This window comes from Gekko japonicus, unplaced genomic scaffold (genome assembly GCF_001447785.1).
Source record: "Gekko japonicus isolate JY-2015 unplaced genomic scaffold, Gekko_japonicus_V1.1 scaffold64, whole genome shotgun sequence".
Taxonomy (NCBI): Eukaryota; Metazoa; Chordata; class Lepidosauria; order Squamata; family Gekkonidae; genus Gekko; species Gekko japonicus.
In genome coordinates, this window is record NW_015170277.1 from 1,223,672 (window position 1) to 1,234,744 (window position 11,073).

The 11,073-nt window shown below is 47.7% G+C and overlaps 2 protein-coding genes across 4 annotated transcripts in view; one reads left to right on the top strand and one right to left on the bottom strand.

Moving 5' to 3' along the window:
• The window catches only part of CAMKK2 (calcium/calmodulin-dependent protein kinase kinase 2, beta), a 72,246-nt gene extending 68,625 nt beyond the window's left edge, over positions 1-3,621 (top strand). Inside the window, exons 17-18 of one of the 3 annotated variants that reach the window (XM_015417703.1) lie at positions 615-656; positions 1,263-3,621. In XM_015417703.1, the coding sequence (XP_015273189.1) occupies positions 615-656; positions 1,263-1,338 (118 nt within the window). In that variant the 3' untranslated portion in view covers positions 1,339-3,621. Of the gene's footprint in view, positions 1-614; positions 657-1,259 lie in introns of all 3 variants that reach the window. The other 2 variants (XM_015417704.1, XM_015417705.1) reach the window with 2 other exon arrangements.
• A 1,969-nt stretch (positions 3,622-5,590) lies between these two features.
• Positions 5,591-11,073, bottom strand: part of P2RX4 (purinergic receptor P2X, ligand gated ion channel, 4) — a 28,119-nt gene continuing 22,636 nt past the window's right edge. Inside the window, exons 10-12 of the mRNA XM_015417706.1 lie at positions 8,395-8,460; positions 7,905-8,000; positions 5,591-6,424 (exon numbers count right to left, since the gene is read on the bottom strand). Coding sequence (XP_015273192.1) covers positions 6,365-6,424; positions 7,905-8,000; positions 8,395-8,460 — 222 coding nt within the window. The 3' untranslated portion in view covers positions 5,591-6,364. The remainder of the gene's footprint in view (positions 6,425-7,904; positions 8,001-8,394; positions 8,461-11,073) is intronic.

Genomic DNA, 11,073 nt, shown 5'->3' on the forward strand with positions numbered 1-11,073 from the left:
TGGGCTAGAAACCTGCTGTTTTGTTTGTTTTCGATAGAACATGAATTTTTTTAAAGCAGTGCCAAATCCTAAACCCAGTAGCGAAACCTGGGGGCACATGGACTACACTGTTTGCAGTTCTGTTGCTTTGGTTTATGCAGGGCTCTTTTTTGTAGCAGGAACTCCTTTGCCTATTAGGCGACACACCCCTAATGTAGCCAATCCTCCAAGAGCTTACAGCAGCCCCTGTAAGAAGAGTTCTGTAAGCTCTTGGAGGATTGGGCTACATTAGGGGTGTGTCGCCTGATAGGCAAAGGAGTTCCTGCTGCAAAAAGAGCCCTGAGTCACACCCCTAATGTAGCCAATCCTCCAAGAGCTTACAGTAGCCCCTGTAAGAAGCTCTTGGAGGATTGGCTACATTAGGGGTGTGTCGCCTAATAGGTAAAGGAGTTCTTGCTGCAAAAAGAGCCCGGTTGCATTGTTTGAACCTTATCTAAAAAGGCACTTCTGCATCGTTGCTCTTCCACCCAAGGGTGGCCGACGCCGTCCGATTTCTTTTTTCCGTGCGTGTCTTCTCACGTCCGCTTCCTCCGTCTTCCTCCCCCTCCCTCCCGACCTTTCCCCTACGACTCCAGAAAAAACAAATCGGGGAATGTGAAGTATTACTTCAGTCAAAGGTAAAGTTTGCGATTGCCTAATGATCCCAACCTCCCTCCCCGTCTTGTCTGTTAACGCGACGAGTTTGGGGCCAAACCCCCTCCCCTTGCTGCATGGGAAGGAAGAGCATGGGGCCCGCTTCGGCTACGTGGAATGCTCAACTCTTGGGTTTCCCTGCCCCCAAAACGTGCGGCATGATCTTTTTTCATTTTTTTTTAACAGTAACGCAGTTGCAAAACTGACCAGGTTGATGGACCGTTTGATATGCACGGGGCTATCGAGGGGGCCTCGATCCCTGCCTGTTTCTGTGTCATGCAGTTGGGAAATAACTGCCTGCAAGACAAGATTCCCCCGGGCTCCGCTGCACGTACGGAGCACATTAGCTTCAGGGCCCCCTTGTGTATATTGAACATGCTGCCCTGATATTCCAGGCTGCAGCATCACAAACGGCTTGCATGGACCTCCACGTTCATCATAGAGACTTCCTGGCACATTGGAGCCATCGGAAGGGTGCGGACGATGGCAGAGACGTGTTAAGAGTATACGTAGCAACCCCCCCCCCCGTTCACCTTGGGAGCAGGAAAAGCTCTCGTTTCAACGTGCGTTTCCTTTCTCCTCCAAAGCAGGAAGCAAGGCAGCGAAGACAACCTGAAGCTCAGCAGCGACCTGCCAGATGTGGAGGAAGACGAACTGCTTTCCTGAAACGGACCCATTGGTTTCGGATGTGCCACTTGGTTCCCTGCTCCCTTCGCGACGCATGCACACCTCTAAGGGGAAGGACACTCCGGCACGCCGGAAGAACCAACCAGCTTTCTGCGAAGCGGCGTGCCGAGCTTTTTAATAACAGCATGCTGTAAAAATCCGACTGTCCATTTGTCAGTAACTCTCTTCTCTGGAGGGCATCAGATGTCAAACTGGAGGAATTGCGAGCAGGCCTGGGACCAGCGGCCGTTTTGCAGATGGAACAATGGGGTCATTTTACCAGTCTGGCTTTACAAAAAGCAAACAAGTGAAAAAAAAACCCTTCAAAAATGGGGGTCGTGGTATTAAGAGGCAAGAGTTTCAAAAGCCAAGTTTTCAGGCCAAACATTTCAGAGCCTACCATTCTCGTTTTCAGCTAAAATGGACCGATCTACGTATGACATTCTGTGCCAAGTAGAGTGTCTGAAACTTGCCAGTAATGTACATCTTTTTCTTGCTTTGGTGTTTTCTCCCCGTTTTTTGTATTGACACTTTTTATTGCATGAAAAACAGAACACACAAACAAGTAGTTCTCCATCAAGGGCATTTTTTCCTTTAAAAAGGCCTTTGCCTTCGATGTGCCGATCCTTTACGACTTTGACAGCAGCAGGGCTTGGTTCCGCTGAGTGCCCGACCTGCCCTTTGTCGCGATCATACTATCAGTGTGGCTTGCTGGATTCTGACCATTCCAGATGTGCAATGTCTTTTTTTTCCCCTCCCCGCCAAAAGGGCTTGAAACTACCAGAATCCTCGGCGTGCTGGACTTCGATGTGATTGTACTCTAAGCACAAAGTGAGATGGGCACAGAGCTGGCTAGAAATTAAATTCTGTCCAGCTGAGGACAAACTGTACTGCTGGAAACCTTACTTGATCAGTGTCTATAGGGGTATGTCCAAAATTCAGGGTTTTTACAACAAACAATCCAACACTTCCTGCCGCGTTACACAATTTAATACATTTTGAATAATAACCAACGCCCAGCTCCTGCAGTTTTTGCTACAAGGGACTTTAGTGTAATGACATATAGATTTTGCTGCCTGTCGATATTCAGATCAGCTCGTACGCAGAATTAGCTGCTTTCAGGCTTTTTTTTAATCCTAAAGCCGCATTTCTTTTCGAACTGTACCAAGGTCGATGTAGTCTTGCATCCTCATAACTGCTAGCTGAATACTCTCTCAATCAGTTATCTGGGATCAGGAGATAAAATGCCAAACTTCATATATAAACTTCTTCATATCCTTATTCAGAGATTTGGGGGGGGGATGTTTGCTGGACTGATTTTGCTGTGACAATAGGGGGAGCAGTATTTGAATCGGTTCCCCATGTTTAAAAGGGGGAAAAATCCCAGCTCCCAAAAGTATATCTGGGAATCTTTTCTTTTGCCATACTAGATTTCTAGCATGGGCAGAGCGTACCCCAGGGGAAACTTGTGTTATGCAATCTGCTACCCTCGTTCACCCATTCCAAACTGGTACAGAATCAAGATGGGTAGCCATGTTCATCTATCTGTAGCAGTAGAAAAGAGCAAGAGTCCAGGAGCACCTTAAAAACTAACAAAATTTGTGGCAGAATAGGAGCATTTGTGAGTTACTGCCATGCGACAGATTTTGTTGTCTTTAAGGTGCTTCCAGACTCTTGCTTTTTTCTGAACCGGTACAGTCATGGGAAGACTGTGCCGTGTGGTATAGCTCCGACAGCCCTACTTATACAGTATAAGGATCCCTTTTCCTGTTCCTTTTGTGCCATGGTACAACCGGAAGCATTTAGTAGAGACCGAGGCGGAATTGCCTTTGATGTCAGCGAGATGTAAATTTTTAAGCAGCAATTCTCTCTTGGGTGTCTTAACAACTGTGGAAGGAAAACACACAGAGACTCCTTTGAGAGCCCTGTGGTAGACTAATTGAGGGGAGAATATTAAAAACTCACACTCTTGTTTAAATGCACATTTAAATGCACAAAGAAATAACCAACCAGTTCAGCTCTAGCACTTTTTGGTTTGTTTGTTTTTTGCAAATTAAGTCATAGACCGGAATACAGTTAAAATACATTTGGGGCATTAAGAGAACGGCTTTATTTCTGTCTTTTTGCCCACTCCATCACAAAAACAGAAATTAACCAGCTTTCAGTGTTTAGAGCAATTTGGATGAATGGCAAAAGGTTAGAACAAAAATGAATGTGTTTTAATCATTGTAACTGTGTTGAGGGGGTCATATGGTTTTTAGTGAGCAATCTGCCCCCAAGCCCTCTGGAAATAAACATTACTCCTTTTTAAGATGTTTAAAGCGGGGTGTTTTTTTTGTGAATTCCAAAACCATATTCCATTATGGCTCTAAGTACCCCTTTATGCATTTGTAATCAGGAATGCTGGACTTCTAAATGTGTCTTTTGTGACTGAACTCAGCTACTGAAACAGCAGCCAGGCCAGTGGTAGTTTCCCCCCCACACACACAAACCGTAGGATACTGCTGGTTTTACCATCAGCGACAAACAACCAAGAAGAAGAGATTGGATTTCTACCCCTCCCCACAACAAACACCCTGTGAGGTAGGCGGGGCTGAGAGCTCTTGACAGAAACTGCTCTTTTTCAAGCTGAGGAGGAGATTGGATTTATACCCTGCCCTTCACTACCTGAAGGAGTCTCAGAGGGGCTTACAAACTCCTTTCCTTCCCACAACAGACACCCTATGAGGTAGGTGGGGCTGAGAGCTCTGACAGGAACTGCTCTTTTTCAAGAACAGCTGTGCCAGAGTTACGGCTTGCCCAAGGTCATCCAGCAGGTGCGAGTGGAGGTGTGGGGAATCAAACCCGGTTCTCCCAGATTAGAGTCCGCACACTTAACCACTACACCAAACTGGCGCTTGTACTTTACCCTAAATCCTTTGTGCTGTCCGTTCTCCTTTTATCAGATGTCTAAATGCAATGGGGAAATAGGCTGCCTTTCTTTGCAGAGTGGTTTCTGTGTACACACCAAAATGGGTCGTGGTCAGTTCTAACGCAAGGGGTTTTTTTTACGGTGTTAAATCTGCATGAATTAGATTGGGGGTCTGCAATATGGGGCCTGCCAGCTGCTTTTGGGAAATTGGTGGGGCCAGGTAGGGCCCTTGCCTAGCCAGCCTTCCCATTGGCTGTGCAATTTTTTTTTAAAAAATGTTCCTTTCACAGCAGCAGCCACCAGAGCCCAAGGATCTGTGGTGTGCTACTGAAGTTAAGCTGTGGCAATCGTTTTTTTGGCCGTCTCCACATCCTGTGGCAGCCGTTTGGCTGCTGCGCCCACCATACTGTCAGAATTCCAAGTGTCCCTGAAGGCTCAAAAATGTTGGGGACCCCCCCTGTGTTAGATTCTCTGTGGAGCTCTCAGACTCTGAGTCAGGCTCAAAACCTGGGCCATATCTGGGATGTTATTAATGATCAACAAATCAGCCCTGATGTGCCAAGTGGCTAAAGGGTAAAGATAAAGGTTTCCCTTACTCGAAAGCCAGTCGATTCTGACTCTAGGGGTGCAGCACTCATCTCCATTTCCAAGCCAAAGAGCCAGCGCTGTCTGAAGAAGTTTCCGTGGTCATGTGGCCAACCTGACTAAACGCCAAGGCGCACGGAACGCTGTTACCTTCCCCACCAAAGTGGTACCTATTTATTTACTTGCAATGTCTTGCTTTTGAACTGCTAGGTTGGCAGGAGCTGGGGCCAGAGACGGGAGCTTACTCCGTCACGCGGCACTCGGGTCTCGAACTACCGACCTTCCGGTCTGCAGCTCAGCGTCTTACCCTCTGAGCCAAGTGGCTAGTCCATCTTAAAAGGAGTGTTAATAGAAACATCCAGAATGAAGTGACGAAACTTTTCCTGGCCCGTACCTCCTCAGACTGATCTCCCATATTAAAAACAAACGTATTCTCCTTGAGACGCTATCTTAGGGAGGGGCGTCTAGCAGAGCACTACCCCTTCCCTTAACATCACCTAGGCTATAAACGGGTCCTCTCGCATTGTCCCCTAAGAGCACATACAACAGAAGAAAGTGAAACCACATTCACACTCTGTAATCGAGATTAACTGGACTTCCGCCATATATGAGGAAAAAGCAGGGCAGACCGGGATCAGAAGCTGCGTTTCCAAAAATTTATTTCCTCTGCAAAATAAATAGGTTTCGCTCTTCCATGGACATTCAGTAGTTTTTTTCGGCTTCTGTAGTCCTCCCCCCCCCCAAAATAAAGTGCAGGTACATCTATACATTCTTTCAAACCTTAAGAGGGTTAAAACTGTATTCTGGAGGCCCCCAAAAGAGGAATGGGAGGAGCAGAGAGAGAGGCCCTGGCGCCTCAAATATGCCTTCACGTTAATCTAGTTCAAACATCGTGGCTTGTTTGCTATCCTTTTAAATTGCTGGGAACTGACGTTTAGGAATTCACCTGGAACCTTTCCCGGATTTCACGTCCACAGTGCTCCTGAGACAGAACAGTCACAATCCTTGGAGCGGCATCGCCTGTCTGCACCCTTTCGTTGCCTAGCTGGGAAAGTAGGCAGAACTTACAACCAAAATGGCGGGGGGGGGGAATCAACTGGGGTTCAGGGATCTGGTGCGGCAGAGATGAAGTAGGACTCCCTAGAAGGGGCGGAAACTCCTGGGGATATTTTCTGGACACACAAAGGCACTGTTTCAGGCTGGGGAAGACACAGCTTGCCCTGCCCCTTTGAGACGACCAGTTAGAGGGCCCACAGAATTACAAGAGACCACTTTCACAGAAAGCGTTAGCAGGTATTCGCCAAATATGCCATCGTTTTCACGTTCCCTTACTCCAGTGGGTCTTTGGCAGGGTGTCCTGACAGCAATACGCGGCCCATTTAAGTGAATATCTTTCCCCCCCGCCTCCATTTGGAAAGGGCAGGCGCTCAATCCCATTTCCCAAGAAAGAACAGTCCAGCGCTGGCCTCTCCTTCACAGTCTGTGTATGTGAAATGAAGAGGACTGTCGACAGCGGCCATTTTGGAGCGGTCATCTGACATCACGGCACTGCTGGTTCTCTGCCTGGGATCCGTAAGATTCACCGGCTCCCTTGGAAAGAAAGAGAGAAGTGGAAACAACACAAGAAAACCCTCTACTAAATATTTCCTAATGATCCTTCGCACTTGGTTCTATAAGCCAGCTTCACTTTGACTGAAGGCTCGCGTAAGTAGGGTTCCTAGGTCAATGTGCCCCGTGTTCCTATAACGTGGCTTTTGGTTTTTTTCATTAAGTCAAGTAGCATTCTGCTTGCAAACAAAACAACCCACAAAATGCTGCAGTCAACATACTTTGGCTTTAGTTTAAGAACATCACTTGCCCTTTCTGTGCCTTACAAAACAAATTATAACATCAAACCCAAACTGACCCACTTACATACCCCCCCCCCCAATAAGGAGCTACTTTGCAGAGCATGATAGATTTAGCTCCAATTGGAGACATTAAATAGTTTGGATGGTAGGTCTTGCAGGCATGCGCTTTCAGAAAACACTTAAGTACAGATTTGCAACCATGAATGATTCCTACTGTTTGGCTCCAAACGTTTGGCCATATGAGGCATCTGAGAGCCAGTTTGGTGTAGTGGCTAAGAGCAGCAATCTCTAATCTGGAGAACCAGGTTTGATTCCCCACTCTTCCACATGCAGCCAACTGGGTGACATGGGGTCAGTCATAGTTCTCTCAGAGCTGTTCTCTCAAGAGCAGTTTCTGTCAGAGCTCTCTCAGCCCCACCTACCTCACAGGGTGTCTGTTGTGGGGAGAGGAAGGAAAGGAGATTGTAAGCCACTCTGAGACTCCCGCGTGAAGGGCGGGGTATAAATCCAATCCCTTCTTTATTTATGGTTTACACACAAGAATAAACCGAACAGCAACACCTCATAGAAGGTCTTCTTGCTTTCCCTTTAAACTAGGACTGGACACAGCCTAATTGCTGTGGGATTTTCAGACACTGGTGGGAATCTTTTAATCTCTGGTCAGGGAATAGTTTTATTGGAAGGCCATTTTGGGAAGTGGTGGACCAAATCTTCAACAGAGGCTCCGTAACTCTTCCTTCAGGACTACCAAGAGAGGAGAAAAAGGTCTGTCTGAAGAGGCCGCGTTTATGCCTCAGGAACACTAGGTGCTGCCTTCCCTCAGCTTTGTGAGTTCGAGAAACCTGCTATATAAGCATTATATTTACCCGACAAGAGCCTTTTTAGCCAGGGTATGAACCCTGTAGTTATGAACTTTCTTTATTTGTGGCAAGATCTCACACAAGGAAGTTTAAGAATCCAAGTTTCATGATAGTGTCGATATTTCTGTGGGCAATCCTAGACTCCCTGACAGAACAACAGTTACTAGGTCACCTTTGAGGTGATGGGAAAACATGCCAACCACAAGTTTGTAAGCTATCCTTAAAGCTTCTGCAGAACCCCAACACACACACAAACACAAGAAAGATGTCCCAAAGAAGAGCTTCTAAGTGGCTTTTGGAGCAGTAAAACCAACATTACAAAGAGAAGCTCCATGCAGAAAATGCAAGTGTCACACTTACCAACTCATAGTCTTCCACATATTTATATTTCTTCTCTCGGTAGTAATACCTTTTCTTCATGAAATACAGGACAATGACGTCACAGAGAACCGTTGCCTAGTCAAAAATGAAAGGGAAATTTTTTTAAAATCTCATCTATTTAGACCCAAAATCACCCAGGGAACCTAATGATGGGAAGCGTGTGTGTGTTAAACCTCCGTGGTCATCATCTGACACTCTAGGCCAGGGCCTCCCAACATTTTTGAGCCTGCAGATACCTTTGGACATATGACACAGTGGTGGTGGTCATAGCCACAAAATGGCTGCCAGAAAATGCTGCTACAGAAGGCGTAGTCATCCACAAAATGGCTGCTGCAGGTACCTCCCTTACTGGGCAAACGCCCCACTTAACCCTCCCACTGTCTAAAAGCGCTTGGTGGGCAACACGGCAGCCAGTGCTGGGGACCCCGCAGTAGCCACAGCCCCACATAAGACAGAAGAGAGCACTTACCACACCAAACAGGGCTAAGCCCGATCCAATGTTAATCATTGTAGGAATGATGTCGAACTTCCCTGCCTAAGAAATAAGAGATGAACATGCACAAATAAGATGGCATCCAAGAAGCTCTGGCCCACTACATTATTACTATACTAGTAGGGTCAAGAAGCAATTTTTCTCCAGGCCAGTTTGGGCCAGGGATCCTGGAGGGTTTGTTTTTTTTTGGCCATCTTCTGGGCATGGAGCAGGATCCACTGGCAATGTTCCCTCTAAGCTGTGGAGTCTTGTGAGCAAAACTTCTACTTTGTGAGCTACTGACGTTAAAGTTGTGAGCAAGTGATTTGGCTGCTGCCTAAATTAGTTTGCTCTGGAGCCCTCCCTCCTGAGCTGAGACAAAAATGTGTGAGCCAGAGGCTAAAAAACTGTGAGCTGGCTCACACTAACTCAGCTTAGAGGGAACACAGGTCACTGTGGTTTTTTGTGGGGGGGGGAGTATTTGTGAATTCCCTGCACTGTGCAGGGGGTTGGACTGGGGGTCCCTTCCAACTCTATGATTCCATGATCTTACTGTCTTATTATTATTACTATTTATTTAATTTGTGCCCCACCCTCCCTGGAAACAGGCTCAGGGTGGCTTACACTGGTTGGTACACAAGTAACCATTAAAATCCATATAAAAACATTTGAACGATTCAGTTTATTATTTATTTAGTTAATTATAGATGCTGTTTGCTATTCTTATTGTAAGCTGCCCCAAAGCCCTCTTAGGAAGAGGCAGTGTAGAAATATAAATAAAATGTAAGCTGTCCTCGTGTTAAGACAGCAGGAAAAACGGGCCATCCGTAGAGGAGGGCAGAGTTGCCACATATCTGAGGACTCCCCCAAGCAAACCTGTAAAAAACATGACTTTGTAAATTAACCAAAAAGCAACACAATCCTTAAAGAAGATAAGAGAAGAAGAAGAGATTGGATTTATACCCCGCGCTTCACTACCCAAAGGAGTCTCAGAGCGGCTTACAAACTCCTTTCCCTCCCATTCCCCACAACAGACACCCTGTGAGGTGGGTGGGGCTGAGAGAACTCTGACACAAACGGCTCTTTTTCAAGGACAGCTGTGCCAGAGCTTGTGACTGACCCAAGGTCACATCAGCAGGTGCACGTGGAGGAGTGGGGAATCAAACCCGGTTCTCCCAGATCAGAGTCCGCGCACTTAACCACTACACCAAACTGGCTCTCAAAAACCACCACACCAAACTGGCTCTTAAAAACAACCCAGTGAAAACGGAGCAGGCTGTCGGAGACACAGAACATTGAGTGCAGCTGAGAGAAAGTTGGAAAAGGGGGGGGGGAGTTTTCCTGTTCATGTCTTTATGGAGTCTTACAAGGGAAGGCCGGCTATTCCCTTCCCCTTTCTAAACACTGCCCGCTTAGAGGATGCCGTTTTTCTATTCTGAGCTCTCCAAGGTCTCCAACAGATGCCAGGCCTCCTGCCAGAGATGCCAAGGAGCCAGCCTGGAACCTTGGGCTTGCAAAGGGCACGTTCTGCCACTCAGCAGAGCCTGACCGAAGCAGCAGGGAAGCCACACTCTTTGCAGGTCACCCAGAGAAGAAGAAAAGGAAGAGAAGAGACTGGATTTATACCCTGCCCTTCACTACCCGAAGGAGTCTCAGAGCGGCTTACAATCTCCTTTCTCTTCCCCTCCCCACAACAGACACCCTGTGGGGTCAGTGGGGCAGAGAGAGCTCTTTTGAGAACTGCTCGTGAGAGAACAGCTCCAAGAGAACTTGTGACCGACCCAAGGTCATGCCAGCAGCTGCACACGGAGGAGTGGGGAATCAAACCCGCTTCTCCCAGATTAGAGTCTGCGCTCCTAACCGGTACACCAAACTAGGGATGTGCATTTCGGGATCCTGAGCCGAAAAAAAAGCCGAAAATAACGTTTTTCGGCTTTTGGGATCCCGAATTAGCAATTTATGCACTTGTCCGAATCCCGAAAAAATTCGGGAATCCCGAAAAAAGATTGAGATAGGATGATTCCCGGGTTGGGGAATCATCCAGAGGGGTCCCCCTTGGATTTCCAAAGCGGAGCGGACTAGTAGTCATCTCTCCTTATAGTCTCTCCTGGCCATTGAGCAGGCGGGCTGGGTGTGGTTGGGGGAGGGGCGTGCAGTGCACAGGTTCTGCTGCTGTCCCCTGCCCTGAACAGGGGACCAAGCCCGACTCCCAAGTTCCCAACTCCTTTTCAGCCTCTGGGCACCCCACCTCTGGATTTCCAAAGCAGGCTAGGCAAATAGCGCTTCTGGTCATGGAGGAGGGGCCTCTGGGGTTGTAAGGGAGACGTCTCTGTGTGAATCTCCTGCATTGCTGGGAACGGGGCGGGGAGACCCACAAGCCAGCCGCTGTGTGGCTCGGGATGTTTTTGCCTGCCTGCCCCTGCCCGGTGGGGGTGGAGCTATCTTACTTCCTTGCTGCCACCTTCCTAGAGGTAGCATACGTGGGACCCCTCTGGATGATTCCCCAACCCGGGAATCATCCTATCTCAATCTTTGGGCGCCACCTGGAGAGTTGGCAGCCACTCTAATTTGGGGCCATCTGGGTTCCTTTGGCCTCCCTTTGCCTCTCTTCAGGTGCGCTGAATGGGGATTCGCACGCACACCCCTAGTGATTGCTCACGTCACTTGCACAGGCCC